Below are 22,274 nucleotides of genomic sequence, written 5' to 3' on the forward strand. Positions count from 1 at the left end.
TGATTTGGGACAATTGTTCCTATCAGGAGGGTTAAACGTCATTAATTTGAAGATGTACATAATTGAGCGTGTTTAAGATAATAGGTTATGGGAGTGCTTGAGGAATGTGTTTATATTTTTTGAAGGTTTTTATTAAATTAAATGCAAAAAGTCTTGTAAAATGTGATATAGGTTAAAAAGGAGACGACAAACAACAACTGTATAAAAGATAATGCTACCAAATATTAGTGGGAGAATGTAATACAAAAGCTGGAAATGGACATTCAAAAAGATGTCAGATATAACAGGTGAGAATACTAATGTCTTAAAATGGCTATACTATCCATATTATTTTGGAATATGAATGGCCTTACGGGTATAGACAAAAAGGTAAGAGTATTGAATTATATTAAGAAATGCAGAGCACAAATAGCAATGCTGCAGGAGACACGTTTGGAAAGGAGTGAACATGTGAACTTGATAATGGATTTTCAGCAGAACATCAAAAATAAAGTAAACAAGGAGTACTTCAACTAATTGCTAGAGGAGCTCCAATGGCGAAAGAGGAGGAAAAAAAGATAATAATTGTAGATTTGTGGTAGTAAAAGGCTACTGGCAAGGATGGAGGATTACACTGGCATACATTTATATCCCATCTAAAACTGCTATTATGGAGCTTAAGAAACACTTGGGAGAAATAATTACCTTTCAGCAGGGCATATTTATAGGTAGGGACCAAAACTTGATTTGCAACAGTGAGAATATATCTGGGGAACCTAGAAGGGAAAATACAAAAAGGGGGTAGACTTCTGAAGTAGGAAGTTTGAGAGAGTTTACATATTATTCCCCAAGGTACAATAACTTAGCTAGTCTACACAGAAAGTATATTTCACAAGAACACTTGTATTTAACTGAAAACGTCAACACATATCCAACAGCTATGTCAGATCATGTACAATAACAACCAAGATAAAAATGCAGGGTAATAAAGTAAAAATGCGACACTGGCACCTCCCCACTTACAAGATACAAAAGTGGAATTTAGGAAAGGATAGTGGAAATTATTCAGGAGTTATTAAGGAAGGGCTGGAGGTTGGTTTAATGATTAAGATATTTACCTCATAGACGCAAGGTACAGGATTTGATTCTCACATTTGAAAGGAAAACTGGCTAGGCTTTAAATTGCCAACAAAGGCAGCTAGCTTAGTACTTGCTTATGAACCTATGGAAGATAGAAACTTCTTCAGAAGTTATAGCTAGTGAGTGGGATAAAATGAAAAGGAAGTTTAAAAACGGGGTAGAAATAACAAAAAGAGATGTGGTTAAGTAGTAACAGGAATCATTTAGAAGGGGTATCAAAGGTTAAAGTACTTCAGAAGAAGGGGAATCTCACAGAACAACAGGCACAACTGCAAAGTGCTAGAGAGAAAACAAGGGAATCTCTGGACAATATGCAGGAGTTTTGAAAAGTCAAGCAACTGTTTTTATTTTTTTTGATAACTCCAGAGAATAAAACCTTTTAGCGCAACTTAGGCAACAGAATGTAGAAAGGGTTGTTATCAAACTTAGGGAGTCTATAAGAAGAAAATAATCAAAGATCTTATAGCGGTATTAAAAATATTTTGGAAGTTTTACGAAAATTTGTACAAAGCAGAGAAATGTGGAAATCAGGAAAGAGCACAAATGGAAATATTTATGGAAGACTTAAGTATGCCAAGGTTATAGGTAGATGAGGCTCAAGAATTAACAGTTAAGAGGAGATTACATAAAAAAAAAAAAGCTGACAAAAAAAAAATCTGCAAGAAAGTCTCCAGGAATAGATGGTATTCCTCTGGAAGTTTGGAAGCCAAGAGGGAAGAAAGTGATAAAAATCTGGAAGGTTTTGTTTAAGTGTATTTTAAAAAGAAGGGGAAGTACCAATATCCTGGAAGGAAGCTATGGTGGCTGTAATACCTAAAGGCAGCCAAGACCCATTAGACCCAGCTTCACACAAGCTCATTACAATTTTAAACCATGACTATAAAGTGTTTATGTCTATAACAGCTAAAATAATGGCAACAGTGTTTCCAAAATTGATAGACATGGAGCACTGTGGTTTTGTGGAGGGGATACAAACATTTGACAATATTGCTGAAAAGTACAGCTGTGTACCTACCATAAATGTAGATGTTACAGTGTATTCACTGTTGCAGTCATTACAACTGGGTTATCCTGCTGGCAGGCTACCCGCAGTCGGCCAGAATTCCAAAGTATAGGTCCTGCGTCGGTTGCTGTTGCCTCCTCCCTGATGTCAGTGCGCCAGGGGTATAAAAGATGCAGCTGACGCTATTTTCTTCCCGCAGATGTCAGGTGCCCCTAAAATGGTAGGCTCACTAATGCCAAAAAGCATGCATAACCAAAAAACAACTTTTCCTTCATGTACAAGCAAATACACCACATAGGTTGTATAGAATAGAGAAGTGTAGATAAGTCCCAGCAAGGAAAAGGGGGATGGAGGGAGGGTAACCTGGACTGCAACAGTGAATACACTCGAACATCTACATTTATGGTAGGTACACAACTGTACTATGTTCATCGTGTTTCACTGTTGCAGTCATTACAATTGGGTTGAATCACAAAGCTATGGTAGGGAGGTTGGTGCTAAATAGGATTAGGAGAGGCTATCAGGCCCTGCAGAACTGCAGTGGCAAAGCCTGCCCGGGATTTAGAATAGAGAGGTAAGTGATACTACTTTGCAAAAGTATGCACTGAACTCCAAGTTGCAGCCTCTAAGATGTCTTTGGTTGGCACTCCTCTGAGGAAGGCAGCTGAAGTGGCTGCTGCTCTGATGGAATGTGGTCTAATGCCCTTAGGCACTGATTTGCCATGCTGTGAATAGCAGAAGCGAATGCAGTGGCCTATCCACTTTGAAATAGTCTGCTTTGAGATAGGCTTTCCTTGTGATACTGCAGCATAAGCTAGTAGAAGTTGTTCAGTCTTTCTGAAAGCTTTGGTTCTGTCCAAGTAGAAGCGTAGCTGTCTGTGAATGCCCAAAGAATGAAGAGGTCTCTCACCCTTATTCTGTGGGTTTGGGTAAAAAGTTGTCAAGTGAATTGTTTGGTTAAGGGCCACACTGGTCACTACCTTAGGCATAAATGTAGGGTTTGTCCTCAAAGAAACCCTGTCAGGATGGAAAATGATAAAAGGTTCCACAGCCATGAGTGCATGTAACTCTGAGACTCGTCTAGTGGAGGTTATTGCTAGGAGCAGAGCTGTTTTCCAGGATAAGAATTTTATATCAGCTGCAGAGGCTGGCTCAAAGGGAGGCAGTGTAAGTTTTTCCAAGACATAGTTGAGGTCCCATGTAGGTATTGGTGCTCTCCTTGGGGGGGGGCCTTATGTTTTTGGCCCCTCTGAGGAACTGCCTTAGTAATGGATGGGAAAAAATAGGTGGCTCTGTATTGTAATGAGCTGAAATTGCAGAGGCATGAATTTTAATGGATGAGAAGGAAAGGCCTTTATCCAGCATCTCAGTTAAATATTGCAAAATCTGAGGAATATTTGGAACAATCGTGTCAACACCTTGTGCCTGGTTCCAAGCACAGAATCTCTTCCATTTTTCTGCATAAGATTTTCTGGTGCTAGGCCTCCTGGCCTCCAAAATAACATCCATAACTGCTTTAGAAAGAGGTGTGTCTTGAATGGCTACATTATCCGCCATGCTGCCAGGTTTAGGGTCCTGAGTTGGCTGTGCAGTATCTGACTGTCTTGTTGAGTCAATAAGTGAGGAATGTGAGGTAGCGTCCAAGCTGGGCATTGGGACAAGCTCTTTAGGATTGGGTACCAGTGCTGGCGGGGCAGTCTGGGACAACCAGAATCATTTTTGGCTTCTCTTGTCTGACTTTGAGAAGTACCTTGGGGAGGAGAGGCAGAGGAGGAAAGGCATATACTGTTAGGTTTTTCCAGCTGAAAGACAGAGCATCCACTTTCCATACTTGCTTGTGATAAGTCCTTGTGCAGAATCTTTGTAGTTGGCAATTGTGAGGAGAGGCAAATAGGTCTATGTCCGGGCATCCCCAGTTCTTTGTTATCATGCTGAAGACTTGTGGATCCAATTTCCACTCGTGGGGATTGATTAGGTTTCTGCTTAATTCGTCTGCCAGAGTATTTATCCTTCCTGGCAGGAATTGTGTTTGCAGATGTACTTGGTAAGTCAATGCTGTGTCCCACAAGTTCATGGCTAGTCTGCAGAGGGGGTAGGAATGTGTGCCCCCTTGCTTGTTTATGTACCACATGACTGTGGTATTGTCCGTCTTTATCAGTAGCTGTCCTGGATGAAGTAGATCCTTGAAGGCTGTCAGGGCATTTTGAACTGCTAGCATCTCTTTTTGATTGATATGTAGATGCATTTGATTTGCAGACCATGTGCCCTGAATACATCTTCCTGCCATATGTGCCCCCCAGGCATAATCTGATGTATCTGTTGTCAATGTCTGCCTGGCTGTGGGTAAGGTGAATGGATGTCCCGTGTTGTGGTGCCAGGCTTTTGCCCACCATCGAAACTCCTGTTGCAGGCAGGGAATGTGAGTAATTATTGTTTCCAGGCTGTGGCAATGTCCAAACACTTTTTAGATACCATTGAAGTTTCCTCATATGCAGTCTTGCATATGGAATTAGCAGAATGCAGGATGCCATGAAGCCCAAAGCCTGCAGAATTTTTCTTGCAGATAACTGGGTCTTTGTTGCCAACATTTTGAAATAAGTAGTCAGTTGTCTGTGTTTGTCTGGCATGAGATAAGCCATCTGGGCAGTTGTATTTAAGCTTGCACCCAGGAATATCATCTCTTGAGAGGGTACGAGTTTTGATTTCTTTTTGTTTACTGTGTACCCTAGGCCTGCTAGTAATGTTTTTACAAATGCCAGATGCTGTAGTAGAGTGTCCTTGTTCTCTGCCTGAATAAGGCAGTCGTCCAAGTAAGGATATATTTGAATTCCTTTTTGTCTGCAAAAAGCAATTACTGGTGCCAGGCACTTTGTGAAGACCCTGGGTGCAGTAGATAAGCCAAAGGGCAGTGCAGAGAATTGGTAATGCATTGAGCCAGCTATAAATCTGAGGTATCTTCTGCATGATTGTCTGATTGGGACATGCAGGTTATGCCTCTTTGAGGTCTAAAGTCACAAGCCAAGTCTTCTTGCCCAGCATGGGCAGGAGCTGCTGCAGAGTTAACATTTTGAATTTTGGAATGTCCAAGAATGTGTTCAGGATAGAAAGGTCCAATATTGGTCTCCAGGTTTTGTCCTTTCTGTGTACCAAGAATAGCCTTGAGTAAAGTCCTTGTCCCTGCTCTTGCTGTGGTACTTGCTGAATGGCCCTCATGTCCATGAGGGATGAAACTTGTTTTTGTGCCTCTGCCTATTGATTGCGTGTCAGGTCTGGCATACCGTTTGGCCTTGGCAGGGTGTGAAAATGGAACCTGTAGCCCTGGGATACGATACTTAAGACCCATTTGTCCTGGGTGATCATATGCCAATTTTGAGCAAAAAGTGCTAGTTTTCCCCCCAAAGGAGCTGCCAGAAGAGAAGTGCTTGGTGCTGGCAGGGGGAAAGTCATTGAGACTGTTTCCTGTATGGCTGTGATTTTTCTTCTCTGCTTTTGGAGGTTGAAGCACCCCATTGTTTAGGCCTGTATGAGCCTTGGGGCTGTGATCTGCCTCTGGGGCGTCTGTATCTACCTCTTTGTGGCCTGTCTGACACTGGAAAGGACCAATTCTTTGCAGGCCAGTTCCTGCTAAATCTGGGAGGCTGCACCTGTAAGAAATCCTTGACTGTTTGCATACATTTAGCTTTGTCCTCCATTTTCTTCAAAATCTCTTCTGCTTTAACACCAAACAAGGTATCATGATGTAATGGAGCATCTAATAATTTTGCTTTAACATGATCTGGCAGATTCTGTTCTTTTAACCAAGCATGTCTCCTAATGACAGAACCTGTGACAGCGGCCCTGCAAGAGGCCTCTAGAGAATCAAAACCACATTGCAAAGTATGCTTTCCTACTTGTTCAGCTGCATGCAATAAATCCTGCATTTCTTTGTTTTCTGCACATTCTGAATTTGTCAACATTTTTTGTTTAAGCAGTGACATTAGATATTGCTGATATTTAAGCATATGAAACTGACAATTTAAAGCTCTTACTTCTGCTACCTTGGCTGTATAAATCTTTTTCCCCCATCTGTCCAGGGCTCTTGAATCCCTATCAGAGGGTATAGGTTTTTTTGCAGTGGACGCCTTGACCCCTTTGGGACCCTGAGAGATTGTTTCTGGGTCTGCAGCAGGGTTTTTATAAAGAAATTTATGTGAATCATGAACCCTGTAGTATCTGTCTCGCTTAACAGGAGCTGGTGGCAAAGAGTCAGGAGACAGTCCGGACTCTGAAAATACATCATCTACAATGTCTAAAACAGGAGGAATAGCAAGGGGCCTGTGCTGAGGTAATAAAAGGAAGTCTCTGAGCCTTTTCTTGGATTCTGAGTAATCTTGGCTCTCCCAGTGAAAATGCTCCCTCATAGTATGCAGGGTTTCCCCAAAAGAATAATCCTCAGGAGGAGAGGCTGAAGGAATAGATTCTTCAGCATCAGAATCCTCATAGGGAGGAAGAGAATATTCCTGGTCAGAAGAGGAATCAGAGGAAATGGAAACCTAATCTGAAGATGCATATTCTATCTCTTGCCTAGGCCTCTTATCAGGAGGGGGATGGGAACCCCTGATCAAAGTAATTAGGTCTTCGGCCATTTTAAGCATCTGTTTTTTAGGCATGGCGCCCTGTCCTGGTGAATGCTGTACTTGTTTCTTTGTCTTTAGAGCTGCTTTAGACTTTGCCTTTGAAGCTGAAGTTGGTTTTACATACAACTGTGTAAGCCTGAAAACACTCTCTGAAGCCGATGCCTGCTCAGCGGCTCCGGACCCATCTGAGGGAATAGTTTCCGAGTGTCCAAAACCTTGAGTTTCCAGCGGCCTGGTCGGCTCCACATAGGAGTCTGAAGCGGCCTGTGGATATGAGGTAGCGGGTGTCAGGGGCTGCGAAAGCACCTCACTGAGAACCGGCGACAGGCCTAGCGCAAGCCTCGTCGTCGGTTTTGGACCTCGGGTGCCTGTCCTTTTCTTTGCGCTTTTTATAAACTCTGGTAGTCAGTTGCTCCAACGGCATTATATAGTTAAATCTTCCACCAAAATAATGAAATGCAAAATCGTACTGATGCTTAATAGTGCGTTGGTTAAATCTAGCAAAAAACCGACAACTAGCAACATCGTGGTCAGGGCCTAGGCAAGGAATACAGTAAGAATGAAAATCCTTATGAGGTATTTGCTTCCCACAAGAAATACAATTATTAACTTTTTCTGACATCGGTCTGGAGCAAGAAAAAAGTTTCCCCAATGGGGTACTTAGCTTTAATGAAGACTTCGGATCTGAAATTCGAATTTGAAAATCTCAGGAGTTGACTGACCGGCACTTGTGAACTGCTTTTGCTTCAGGCACCGCGCGGCAAGAAAGACTGAAGAAAATGGCGTCGGCTGCATCTTTTATACCCCTGGCGCACTGACGTCAGGGAGGAGGCGACAGCAACTGACGCCACACCTAGACTTTGGAACTCAGGCCAACTGCGGGTAGCCTGCCAGCAGGATAACCCAATTGTAATGGCTGCAACAGTGAAACACGATGAACATCAATCATGATCCAGAGGGAAGCAGAATGTAAGACAATATCGCTGTCTGTGGGTTTTGATGAGAAAGAATTCTACAGAGTAAGCTGGGATTTTATGAGTAGGGCAAGGGAAGCATTTGGATTTTCTGACACAATTATAGGGTTAAATAGCAGGATATATGAAGGACAGGAGGCAAAAGTAAGTGGGAGAGTTCTTCTCTGACAAGTTGTGACTGAACAAAGGAACCAGGTAGGGGTGTCCTCTTTCCCCTTTATTTGCTTTATAGTTAAGCGCCCCAAGCATCCGCGGTGGTGGCACTGCGGTAGCGTTGTCACCTCACAGTAAGAAGCTGACCGGTTTGACTCTCAGCTAGAGCGCCTTCTGCGTGGAGACATGCGTGAATGGGTGTACCTTTGTTGAAGGTTGTGCGTTAGGGCTGGCAACTCAGCACGTAAAAATCAACTGCCAATCATTAGCGGACCGGAGTTCCGCTGTGGCGACCCCTAACCGGGAAAAGCCGAAAGACACAACAAGTTAAGCGCCCCAAGCAAAGAAAACAAAGAACTCAGAAATTCAAGGATACAACTGATAAGGTAATCAAGAAATGTAGGCTTTTTTGCAAACAATATTTTTATACCTGATAAGTTTACAGGTGATAACTAGGCTAATGGCAAAAGAACCTTTACAAGCCTAGCCAATAATACCCAGGATATGACAATATTATATCTTAATTCCCCAGAAACTGGATAGGGTAGTATCAGGGTAGTGGGTACAAGCCTAGCCAATAATACCCAGGATATGACAATATTATATCTCAACTCCCCAGAAACTGGATAGGGTAGTATCAGGGTAGTGGGTACAAGCCTAGCCAATAATACCCAGGATATGACAATGTTGTATCGTAATTCCCCAGAAACTGGACAGGGTAAGTATCAGGGTAGTGGGTCTTTGGATGTTGCAGCCCTGAGTCATTTTAAAGACTGTCTCTGTCAATAAAGGACATGGGCAGTATCTTGGGAATGAATTTATGGTTCCACATCCATTTATCCAAATTCTTTTTTTAAGAGAGTGAGGGACAGGCTGTGTTTTACGAAGATGGAAAGTTTATTCCATAGATGAGGTAGCCTTTGGGATACAAATCTGCCTCTCCAGCAAGTTCTGTTAGTGTCAAAAATAAAGATCAGGTCCATGGAACATGCAACTCTCGTTTAATTTTTCTTGCAAATATGAAACATTTTCATCAGGGCTGAATTAGAGAATGCCTTGTAGGTCAGGCATAAGTTACCTCGCAATAAACGAGATCCGCATAAGACATGTGTCTTACGCTTTGCATTTTTGTAGTGAGAAACCTCTGGAACCACTCCAACTGGTGTAAGTCACTGCTTAGGTACATGCAGAAGGGAGCACTGTACTTGATTATGGGCCTGATGAGGGCTGCGTACAATGGCACTATGACTTCCTTTGACTGATGCCATGCCTTTACTTACAAGTTGAGCCACACAGAAGGATTTCCTCACTACTTTAGCTACCTGGTGGTCAATGTTTAGGTTATTGTCTGTGTATCTAGGTCCCTCACCACTGGGTCTACTTTTAGGGGTGTGCTATCAGTACTATACTTTGCAGGGATATCTAACTTATGGAAGGGTATAATTACAAATTTTTTACCATTTAGTCTCAGACCATGGTTTTGGCACCAGTCATTTGTCATTTTTAGGCCTGTTTGTAGGATGTCAACATTGTCTGGGGATTTGATGATTACACAAAGCTTAATGTCATTGGCAAACTTAGCGAGCCAGAGGCCTCCAACACTGGCCTTCACTTCAGTGAAGTACATACCAAATAGGAGAGGTCCCAACACTGAGCCCTGTGGGACACTGCTAGTTTAGGGTTTCTTACCAGATGTGGACTCACCTATCTAGACAATGTGTGTCCTGTCAGTCAGCCTGTTTGTTATCCACCTGACAATGTAGGGGTTTATGCCCAACTCAGTAAGTTTATCAGTGATCCCCAAGTCAGGGATTGTGTCGAAAGCTTTGGCCAGGTCTAGAGAAATAGTGTGCACTGTTTTACTCTCATCCATGGCCCTGGCGAGTTTCATGAAGAAATGTCCACCAGACACAGCAGGCAAGACCTCTCTTTGACAAAGTTAAATTGGGTCTGGTCCAATGTTTGGCGATTTACTATGTAGTTATTGATCAGGCCCACACCAATTCTCTCCATGGCTTTGCAGATAAGACTGGTCAAGCTTCTGGGTCTGTAGTTCCCTGAGTCAACTGATGGGCTCCCCTTGTGCAGAGGGACGACTGTTACAGTCCTCCATTCCTCTGGGACAAAGCCTGTCCAGAGGCTGTGTTAAGGTTTCTAGCAGCCCTGATAGATCTTGTTTTAATCTAGTTAAGAAGCATCCTGAAACATTAATGGGACTCATGGAAGCTGTATTTTTGGCTTTAGCAAGTGGAGTAGGAACCTGTTCCCTTGTAATGACCATTACGGGGATGTTTTTTGGTACTGGGCATAGTAGTAGGTGATGGGGAGAGAAGTGAGACCACCAAGAATGGGCAGAAAGGCAGTGCTAAAATGTAATTACTCAACTCAAACGTGTGCATTAGCACTGTGGTGTGACCTCAGCGACCACTCGGAATCACTAATAACTCACTGAAATATCCATTTGAACTGCGTGTTTGTTGTATGCATTCACACTGGGGCAAGTTACTTGAAAACTCAAAGCCACAAACTATCTGTACATAAAACACTTTTCCAACCAAATAAAAACAAAACAGAATTAATGCAATATTAACTTTAGCGGTTTTGTCCCCTTACTAGGACTTCATCAGAACAATTAATACTACTCTCACATGCATCTATACAGCCCTTCATATCTTTGTCATTCCCTTCAATTGACATACGTCATGGCTGTTTAATCTAATGATGCAGCTAATTAAAAATCTAATACACAAATATTTAAAACAATACTCCTAATACCCTGTGTTATAAAACCAATATCGCAATCATATTTTAAAATGCATAGAGTATATTAAAAACTTTTGAAAAAGATCAGTAAACAAAATTAAAATATAAATGCATTTACATATTTAACCTGCTATGATGGAAGAAATTTTTCTACTTCCAATCCATAAAACATACAGCATAAAACAAGTAAGAAGGGTAATACCAAATACCAACATCATACTAACCCCCACAATATAATATAGTAGCAGAGAAATGAATGAAGCTGATTAAACACGTAAAAGTAATATCCACTACTTTAAATAGTCTGTGTTCAAGGATTTAGCCAGACCTACTCTTTGTACTCCATTGAGTTCATTTTTTTCTGAGCATCGCATCAACAAAGCTTTTTTTCAGGTCATATTATGTCTACAACTGTTTAAATGAATGCCTTTAAAAACAAATGCAATATTGCTAAACTAAACAATATTTTTAATAGTTGGGGGGGGGGGGCAGCTGAAAATGTTACTTACATTTACTAAGTGCTTGGAGGGCAGCATTTTGAGAGATGTGTCCCATTTTTAAGTGGTAAAGTCCAAAGGGGTAGCAGTAAGAGCTTGTGAGTACAAAATGGAATGTCTTTGTTACATCCTTGTCTGTTTTCTTCAAGGTGACAGGGCTTCCAGGAGTGCAGTTTTGTATTGAAACTCCTAGCATTGATCAGCAGTACTTTTAGCTGGTCGTGAGTGATTGTTATGTTGGAAGATTTAACAACTTGGCATTTAATAAAGCTTTTGCCAATATCTGGAAGCCAAGTGGTGACAAGTGCAAACCATTTCTGTCAAAGCATTGTGGTTTGTTGATCATGTCTCCCAAGGCTGCCAGATATTGGATCCTATTGTTGTGACACCAAAAACTATGTCAATTGTTGAAATCAATCATTTTTTTTTTTTTTTTTTTTGCTGGTACAGTGATATCATCATTGGTGAAGGTAGGATGCTACTCAAGGCTAGATTCATATCCACCTGGGACACATTCAGAGACCTCCATCATGTCTCTCCTCATACAGTCCAGTGAGGTATGTCTTGGGTAGTTTACAGCCACTTGGACTATGACCGGGTCATACTGGTACTTGTGGTATAAAGACCAAAGTGCACGCATGATCTGGCGGATTCTAGCCCCTGAGAGAATGCTCACTGTAATCTTCTCCTTGTTTATCTTGATAAGAGGGACATCAGTATGTCTTACGATGGAATACCCAATAACTAGAATGTTTGGTTGTGTGGTGTGCTGCTTTATGGACTTGGAATCAGGGCTACTATGACTTTTAGAGTTGTGTTGTGTGAGACACTGTCTTTCATGAAGGTGCACGGTGCCACGGACAATTGCTTTTAGGAGGTCTTGGAGGTTTGGGTAGATTACACGCGAGTGCCTCCACATATGTGGATCTGTGTGTTTATTCCTTAGTGTTGGTAGTATTTTGAGTGCGACACTGACAACCTGATCTGCATTTTCCATGTGTGAGCTTGTGTCCAATGACATTTCGTATCTACATCTCTCTCATACTGCATTTGTCTGTTCTAAAATTAAGTGGTTGTCAGTGAACATGAGAAAGTTATTATACTACTGCAGTATACCCATATCCACCACGCCACAAACAGAGGTGAGAGGGAAGTGCCTATCTGTTATATCAGATCCTTAGTATATGGGAAGAAGTAGGGGAGAGTCACTTAAAAGTCTAAGTGAGAGTGTTTATAATAGTATACTATAGAATGACTTGCAGTGATGCTGCTCTCTTTGCAAACCAGCAGCTCTTCGACCAACTATGAACACTGTGCGACTATGGAGAGCATTTTCTATAGAGGATTTTAAACTGGAGATGTTTGCATATATACAAGGCACAGGTAACCACATTTGTGCTTTTATACCAGCAGGATGAAAGACTTACACACAGTTAAACCCTCAGTCCAATCAGATAAACACAATAAGCCTTCCATCAACAGTTCCAAACTCAAATGGGTTAAAGTCATCCCCCTGTTGCCACCAGAGTTCAAAATAAAACTTTCTTAATGTAAAACAAACCAGTTCTGAGCTCAAGTGTAGTAACAAATGCTTTACAACAAGAAGCACAATGCCTGCAGTATCGGGAATCCTTGGAAGTAAGTTCACAAACCTTGAGAAATGAACCCAAATAAAAAAGTGTGCAAATGTCAGAAAACTTTTAGAAACAGAAAGACTTTGCAAAACTTAGAAATAGTTTGGCAAACTTAGAAGAACTTCGGCAGAGTCAGAACAGCTTCTGCAGTATCAGAGGAGGTTAGGAAATATCAGGATACTGTTAAAACGACTCAAGAGTAGTACAGTACAAACAGATGGTGTTTATTTAACAAGTGCAGGCTTAAAACACTAATAAATTCAAACAAATCAATAAATGCTGCATGGAACTGTTAAACAGCACTGAGACAAAGTAAGTGCAAAAAAAAAAAAAAAAAAAAAATACTTATATCAGCTTTGTAGGTCTATGGATGGCTTTAGATGCAACCCAGGGGTGTTGTAGTCAGGCAATCAAACCAGGTACAGGGAAGCTCTGAATAAATGAGCACAGACTCGCACAAATGTAAGGCTTTTATACCAGCCGGATGAAAGACATTTACACAGTTAAGCCCATAGGCCAATCAGATAAACACACATTAAACCTTCCAGCAGCAGCTCCCAACTCAGATGGATTGAATCAGTCCTCTGCTCTCACCAGAGTGCAGTACAAAACCCCTCTTAATGTAAAACATACTGCTTCTGAGCTCAAGTGCAGTAACAACTATAGCCTTTGTTTTATTTTCATTAATTTTATACCCCCAAAAGACCTGAAACTGCCTCAAAATCATCTGCAACACTGAGATGTTTTATTCTGGATTTATCAGGTACAAAATAATATCATCTGTGAATAAAGCTAACTTTTCTTGATTACCATACCAATTATATCCTTGAATTGTTGAATCTCTTATTTTCCTTGCCAATGGCTCTAAATAGAAACAAATAATAAAGGGGAAAGTGGGCACTCCTGCCTGGTTCTTGCGTTCAAACAGAACTTTTCACTGGGGAACCCTCCCACTAATTCTGGCCTCCAATCCTTTATACATCCTCCTAATTAATCCCATTACTGTTATCAGGGAACACAAATGCTTACCATTGCCCTACTCATAAAATTCCAGCTTACTCTATCGAATGTTTCCTCTGCAATAAGACCCACCAACAGCAGCAATATTTTCTTGCATTCTGCAGCACCAGTCATGTTGACACTTTTCATGAAAAGATGTAAAGTACAGTTGTGTACACTTACCATAAATATAGATGTTCGAGTGTATTCACTGCTGCAGTCATTACATTTGGGTAATCCACTGGCAGGTTGCCCTCAGTCGGCCTGAATATCAAAGTCTTGGGTTCTGCGTTGGTTGCCGTCTCCTCTTCCATGACGTCAGGTCTATAAAACATGCAGCCGATGCCATTTTCTTCAGTTTTTCTTGCCCCAGATGTCAGGTGCCCCCCAAACGGGGAGCAAAAAAAAAAAACAAAAAAAAAACAAAAAAACAAAATATATATATATATATAAATGCATTTGTAACAACATAAACTTTACCTTCATCTAAAAGCAAATACACCACAAAGGCTGTAGAATATAGTGAAGGAAAGAGAAGTTCTAGAAAAAAGGGGGATGGCGGGTGGGTAACCTGGACTGCAACAATGAATACACTCGAACATCTACATTTATGGTAAGTGTACTATGTTCTTCGTGTTTCACTGTTGCAGTCATTACATTTGGGTAGAATCTCAAAGCTTTGGATGGGAGGCTGGAACTAAACAGCATTAGGAGCGGCTATAAGGCCCTGCAGAACTGCAGTGGCAAAGCCTGCCCTGGACTTGGAGAAGAGAAGGAAATGATAATGCTTTGTAAAAGTATGAACAGAGCTCCAAGTAGCAGCTTCTAGAATGTCTTTGGTTGGCAACCCTCTGAGAAAAGCTGCTGAGGTAGATGCAGCCCTGGTGGAATGTGACCCGATTCCCTTGGGTTTACCATGATGCAAATAGCAGAAACGAATGCAGTGGCTTATCCACTTTGAAATAGTCTGCTTTGAAATAGCCTTCCCCTCTGATCCTGCAGCAAATGCCACCAGTAGCTGCTCAGACTTTCTTAGAGATTTGGTCCTGTTTAAGTAGAATCTTAGTTGTCTGTGTACGTCCAAGAAATGCAGAATCCGCTCCCCCTTGTTCTGCGGATTTGGGTAAAAAGTTGGCAGGTGAATAGTTTGGTTAAGAGCCACACTGGATACCACCTTAGGCATAAAGGAAGGATTGGTCCTGAGGGACACCCTGTCCGGGTAAAATGTAACAAAAGGCTCCACAGCCATGAGGGCCTGTAGTTCTGAAACTCTTCTTGCTGAAGTGATTGCCAGAAGGAAAGCTGTTTTCCAAGATAAAAACTTTATATCCGCAGTAGCTGCTGGATCAAATGGAGGCAGGGTGAGCTTTTCCAACACAAAATTGAGGTCCCATGCAGGAGTTAGTGATCTTTTGGGAGGCCTTACATTTTTGGCCCCTCTGAGATACTGTTTTAGCAGAAGATGAGAAAAGATGGGAGGCTCTGCGTTGTAATGAGCTGAGATGGCAGAGGCATGGATTTTTACTGATGAAAAGGATAGGCCCTTGTCAAGCATCTCAGTCAAGTATTGTAAAATCTGAGGAATATTTGGCTTTGCTGTGTCCATCCCTTGTGCTTGGTTCCAAGCAAAGAATCTCTTCAATTTATCAGCATAAGATTTTCTAGTACTAGGCCTTCTGGCTTCCAAAATAACATCCATCACAGACTTACTGAGAGGTGTTGTTTGAACAATTACATGATCGGCCATACTGCCAGGTTCAGAGTTTGGAGCTGATTATGCAGAATTTGATTGCTCTGCTGAGACAGTAGATGAAGTATATGAGGCAAGTACCAAGGAGGGAGTTGAGACATATTCCTTAGAATTGGGTACCATTGCTGGCGAAGCCAGTCCGGGGCAATTAGGACAATTTTTGTTTTTTCCTGTCTGACCTTTAGTAAGACCTTGGGAAGAAGAGGCAGAGGAGGAAAGGCGTAGACTGATAGGTTTTTCCAACTGAAGGATAGGGCATCCACTTTCCATGCTTATCTGTGATAAGTCCTTGTGCAGAATTTGTCCAATTGATAATTTTGGGGAGAGGCAAATAGATCTATGTCCGGACTCCCCCATTTCTCTGTTATCATGCTGAAGACTTGTGGATCCAGTTTCCACTCGTGAGGGTCCATAAGATTTCTGCTTAGGTCGTCTTCCAGAGTATTTTGTTTTCCTGGCAGGAATTGAGCTTGAAGATGTACTTGGTAAGTCAAGGCTGTGTCCCACAATGCCATGGCTAGTCTGCAAAGGGGGTAGGAATGTGTAACCCCTGCTTGTTTATGTACCACATAACCATGGTGTTGTCTGTCTTTATCAGTAGTTGTCCTGGATGAAGTTAGTCCTTGAAGACTGTCAGGGCATTCTGAACAGCTAACATCTCTTTCTGGTTGATATGCAGATGCATTTGATTTGGGCTCCATATGCCCTGAATGCATCTCCCCGCCAGGTGGGCACCCCCAAGCATAGTCTGATGCATCTGTAGTTAGGGTTTGGGTGGCAGGGGGTAGAGTGAAAGACCGTCCCATGTTCTGGTGACATGTCTCTGCCCACCAAAGCAACTCCTGTTGTAGGCAGGGAATGAGAGGAACCATTGTTTCCAGACTGTGACCATGTTGACTCCATAAACTTTTTAGATACCACTGTAGTTTCCTCATATGCAGTCTTGTATATGGAATTAGTAGAATGCAGGATGCCATGAACCCCAAAGCCTGCAGAATTTGTCTTGCAGATAACTGGGTTTTTGTTGCCATCTGTTTGAAGTAAATAGTCAGTTGCCTTTGCTTGTCTGGCATAAGGTAAGCCATCTGGGCAGTTGTATTCAAGCTTGCACCCAGGAATGTAATCTTTTGAGAGGGTACCAGTTGTGATTTCTTTTCATTTATTGTGTACCCTAGGCATGTTAGAAGCCTTTTTATAAACGCCAGATGTTGAAGAATGTCCTTGTTTTATGCTTGATGAGACAGTCGTCCAAGTATGGATAGATTTGTATGCTTCTTTGTATGCAAAATGCAATTACTGGTGCCAGGCACTTTGTAAAGACCCTGGGCGCAGTAGATAAGCCAAAGGGCAGTGCAGAGAACTGGTAATGCATAAAAGCAGCCTTGAAGCGGAGGTATCTTCTGCACGATTCCCTTATTGGGATATGCAGGTATGCCTCTTAAGTCTAGAGTCACTAACCAAGCGTTCTTGCCCAGCATGGGCAGAAGCTGTTGCAAAGTCAGCATTTTGAATTTTGGGATGTCCAAGAATGTGTTCAAAATCGATAAATCCAGTACTGGGTGCCAGGCATTGTCTTTTCTGGGTACCAGGAACAGTCTTGAGTAAAACCCTTGCCCTTTTTCCTGTTCTGGTAATGGTTGAATAGCCCCCATATCCATGAGGGACATAACTTGTTTCTGTGTCTCTGCCCATTGATTTTGCTGCAGATCTGGCCAACCGTTTGGAATTGGTAAGGTATGGAAATGAAATCTGTATCCCTGGGATACTATGTTTAATACCCACTTGCCCTGGGTTATCAACTTCCAATTTTGAGCATGAAGTGCTAATTTTCCCCCTAAGGGGGCTGCCAAAAGATAAGTGTTTGGTGATGGCAGAGGGAAGTCATTGAGACTGTTTACTATAGGGTTGTGCTTTGTTTCCTCCAGATTTGGAGGTAGAGGCACCCCATTGCTTTGACCTGTAAGAACCCTGTGATTGGTATCTAGAGCCTTTTGAGCACCTGGATTTGCCCCGGGAGGCTCTGTCGGACACAGGAAAGGACCAATTTTTTGTAGGCCAGTGTCTACTGAATTTTGGTGGCTGCACTTGTAAGACTTTTTTTTACAGTTTGCATAGACTTAGCTTTGTCTCCATTTTCTTTAAAACCTCTTCTGCCTTATTACCAAACAGTAAAGGTGCATCCAACAATTTAGCTTTAACATGATCAGGCAGATTTTGCTCCTTGAGCCAGGCATGCCTTCTAATCATAGATCCAGTAACTGTGGCCCTGCAAGAGGCCTCCAAGGAATCAAAACCATATTGCAAAGTATGCTTTCCAACCTGTTCTGCTGCATGCAATAATTCCTGTAATTATTTATTTTCCACACATTCAGGAATCAACATCATTTTCTGTTTCAATAATCCCATAACATGCTGTTGATATTTAAGCATATGAAACTGGCAGTTTAAGGCCCTAATTGCCAAGGTTGCAGCCGTATAAACCTTCTTTCCCCATCTATCCAGCGCCCTGGAATCTCTATCAGAGGGGGTAGGATTCTTAGCTGTTGAGGCCTTTACACCTTTGGGACCCTGTAAGATAGTTTCAGGGTCAGCAGCAGGATTTTTTAATAATTTTTTAATAACAATTTGTGGGAGTCAGGAACCCTGTAATATCTGTCTGGCTTACTAGGAGCCGGAGGCAGGGAATCTGGAGCCATGCTTGATTTCGAAAACACATCAACAATGTCTAATACAGGAGGTATAGCCAAAGGCCTATGCTGAGGAAGAAGGAAATCCCTAAGCCTCTTTTTTGATTCCGAGAAATCCTGACTCTCCCAATGAAAATGTTCCCTTAAAGTATGCAAGGTTTCTCCAAAAGAATAATCTTCAGGAGGAGATGCAGATGGGATGGATTCCTCTGCATCTGAATCCTCATAGGGTGGTATAGAAAATTCCTGATCAGAAGAGGAATCAGAAGAAATAGAAAATTGATCTGAAAAGATTCATAATCAGTGTCTTGCCTAGGCCTCTTATCGGGGGGGGGGTTTGGGAACCCCTGATCAAGGTAATTAAGTCCTCAGCCATTTTGATCATCTGTTTTTTAGGCATACAGGCCTGAGCACGTGGCTCATGCGTCAGTTTTTTAGCCTTAGAAGTTGCTTTTGTCTTTGTTTTTGAAGCTGGTGTCGGTTTTATATAGAAATGTTAAGGCCTGAAAACACCCTCAGAAGCCGGTGCCTGCTCAGCGGCTCCAGACCCATCCGAGGGAGAGACATCCGCGGGTGCAATACTCTGAGAATCTCGCGGCATGCCGGACTCCACATGGGTCTCGGTAGAGGCCTGCGACTCGAAAGTAGCAGGTATCAGGGGCTGCGAAAGCGCCTCACTGAGTACCGGTGAACCGGCGACTGGCTTAGGAGAAGCTTCGTCAGTTTTGGACCTCGATGGTCTTTGTCCTTTTCTTTGCGTTTTTTGTGAACTCTGGTAGTCGGATTGCTATCTGACGACATTTCAGGGTAATTAAATCGGTTTCCAAAATATTTTGAAGCAAAGATATACCGACGCTTAATATTGCGTTGGTTAAATTTAGCACAAAACCGACAGCAAGGCACGTTATGATCTGGGCCTAGGCAAAGAATACAGTACAAATGAAAATCCTTATGAGGTATTTGCTTCCCACAAGTAATGCAATTGTTAACTTTTACTGACATCGGTAAGGAGCAAGAAAAAGTTTCCTCAACGGGATACTTAGCTTTAATTGAAGACTTTGGTTCTGAAACTCGAATGCGAAAATTTCAGGAGTCAGTCGGCCGACCGGCACTTGCGAACTGCTTCTGCTTTGGGCACTGCGCAGCAAGAAAGACTGAAGAAAATGGCGTCGGCTGCATGTTTTATACCCCTGATGACCTGACGTCATGGAAGAGGAGACAGCAACTGACGCAGGACCCAAGACTTTGATATTCAGGCCGACTGAGGGCAACCTGCCAGCAGATTACCCAAATGTAATGACTGCAACAGTGAAACACGAAGAACATCTGAGAGGATACCCACACTATCAGAGGTGAATAAAGACAGTTTTTTTTAATTTACTTATCTGTAAGAGAGAGAAATGTTCTTCACAATGAAGCACTTTCACTTGAGCATTAACAGCTATCTGCCTTAGAGTTATTCAGCCAGTGGTCCCACCTTATTTAAAATTATTTTATAGTTTTATTTTTCTCCAAGTGCCTGAAAAAAGCACAGGAAATGTTATTACACTGATCCTACCATCCAGATCTGAAATGATTAAGATTATCTAAAGGGACTGGATGTTAGGTGAATTCTGTGTATTACATACCTGGTTACGAGTTGCAGAATATTCTGGATTTACTGGTAGGAAGGGCACTGCACTACGTTCTGTTACCAAAGTGCTATGGTTCTGAGTAGTCAGCCAAACTGAAAAGAAAAGGGGAAATATACTTGAAACATACATGAGAAAACTTTGAAAACATGTCAAACATCCAAATGAATGCCAAGAAACTACCAGATAGCCAACTAAAACACTTGTATTCTAGATTCCTATACTTATTTAATGCAACCACCAGCATTTTGCATAACAATTTTTTTTTAAATATTATATCTCTTCTTTCAAAATTCATATAGGCCCCCAAATCTGTTAGGATTAGCTATACAAAACGTATCTATCCTAGGGAACAAGGAGGACTTGGCCTACCTGACTTTAAAACCTACTATGAGATAATTAATGGAAGTAGAATTTTTAATATAGCTTCATACCATAATGATCACTCCTCTTGGGCTCCTGCATGGGTTGTCCTGTATAACAACTATATTAAAACATTGAACTTTAACCCCGCAGCACTCCCATTCTTAAATGAAGCAAACATAGGCATGCTTAGGCGAACAAAAGGTATATTATTTAGCATAAGGTCCCTCCAGACCCTCTAACTCCTTGAATTTGATTCACTCGTACAATACTCTATAAACACTCCACCTTAACCCTAACCTTAGATTGAATGGGCGCATGTTAAACCTGGAACAATACCCCCTTCTCTTGAACATTTCTATTTCTGATCTCTTTCCTTTCAGACATCAGGCACTTTCTAGCTTAAGAACTAATCTGAATTTACCTAAAAATTATACGATTATTTTACGACAAATTAGAGATCTGGTACGTAGTTACCTGGAACACCCCTTGGTCTCCAATAAGGATATCTCAACTTGTAAAACATTAAGGAAACTCCTTCTCTTGAGGAAAAAAATGACCTCAAATACCTACAAGGTTATTATGTCACTTAAATCCCAGAACAAACTATTTTTTTCTAATTATTGGCCAAAAATTAACCCTTCTGTTAACCAGAGCCTAATCTCTAAGGCTATAAGTTTAAGCTCTAAATATATACCCTTTAAAAAGCTGAAATATACTCAGCTTATGATAATGAACAATGCGCATCTTACTCCTGACATCCTTAGTAAAATCTTTCCGAATCAATCCCCTAAATGTCAGTTCTGCTCTAACCAATCTGATGATATTCTTCTTATATTCTGGAGTTGCAAATGTTCCTACAAGCTATGGTGTGCTTTGAGAGTGTTACTTGAGAAATTTGGTTATGAAAAGTCTACCCTATCGTGGGAATTTACCATTCTTCATATTCCACCTCCTGGTCTATCTGAGCGGAATTATAAAGTTCTGATCCCTACCTTTATGTTAATTAAATATTATATTTCTTTAAATTGGAAGAACAGACACTCGCTTTCTTGGGGAGGCTTTAAAGCTCTAGCCATTAAACACCTCAAAGCTCATAAATACTTGTTCCACAATATTAAGCATAAAGCAATTATCAAAGAATTGTGGGGAATTCTATTTGATCATATATTAAAATGACTGCACTTCTTAAGTAGGTACCATTAGATTCTACCTTGCTATACATGATGTATGTTTATGTTGGGCAATGTATAACTGTACATAGTTATTGTTGGTTTTGTATGTCCATACTCTGTACATACTTAGTGTTAGTGAACTGTTTTTGATGCGTGCATAAATGTGAATATTAAAAAATACTAAATAAAGAGAATTAAAAAAAAAAAATAAAACACTTGTATCCCTTTCAGACAAAGAACAAATGTCACAAATCAGGACAGCAAACTGTTTCCTTCATTCTCCTCCAAGAAGAAAAAAACAGACGCAACATAAGCAAATCATGAAAGTCACATGCTATCAAACAGGATGGTATTAAAAAGCCTTCTCTCCATACTATCAGGAATTATGCTAGAACTGGTAAATTATTATTTTGTGGGAAAGCAGCACTTTATGGATGCACATTACACAACAAACTGTAAGACGTTCATGTATGGACAAAGGTAAACTCACAAATGCCCCTCAAAGTCTCTAAATAATAAAGCCCCAGGTCAAGGTTAACTTTGAAACTAGGAGTGTGATCACCATTTTAGCTCCATTACTGTAAAAGTATTTTTTGCATACCATCACATGACTGAAACCAGGTACACGTTTTCAGTCGACTTAAAAATAATTTTTTAATACCAAACTCTGAAGAGGACCTAAATGAAAAGGACAACCATCATATAAACACAGCCTTACTTAATGCAGATTTTAACATTTGGCCAAATAAGTAAATGATAACCTGACTCCCAGCATTTATCCTGTACAACAGCCCAGTAGAGCTTTATGTCTGGAAAAGGCAGGTATTAAGTTAATCACACTGTACAGGCTATTTTACTTAACAGAAATATCCTGAGAAACTCACATTATACATAGCTCTGGCTTCGGTGG

General features: G+C 41.3%; 1 protein-coding gene across 4 annotated transcripts in view; it reads right to left on the reverse strand.

Moving 5' to 3' along the window:
• The window catches only part of GIT1 (GIT ArfGAP 1), a 1,727,505-nt gene that overhangs the window by 502,821 nt on the left and 1,202,410 nt on the right, over positions 1-22,274 (reverse strand). For all 4 annotated transcript variants that reach the window (XM_044054459.1, XM_044054456.1, XM_044054457.1 and 1 more), the window contains one exon: positions 19,824-19,921. In XM_044054459.1, the coding sequence (XP_043910394.1) occupies positions 19,824-19,921 (98 nt within the window). The remainder of the gene's footprint in view (positions 1-19,823; positions 19,922-22,274) is intronic.

This window comes from Protopterus annectens, chromosome 13.part0 (genome assembly GCF_019279795.1).
Source record: "Protopterus annectens isolate FY-2018-M chromosome 13.part0, PAN1.0, whole genome shotgun sequence".
In the NCBI taxonomy this organism is placed as follows: domain Eukaryota; kingdom Metazoa; phylum Chordata; order Ceratodontiformes; family Protopteridae; genus Protopterus; species Protopterus annectens.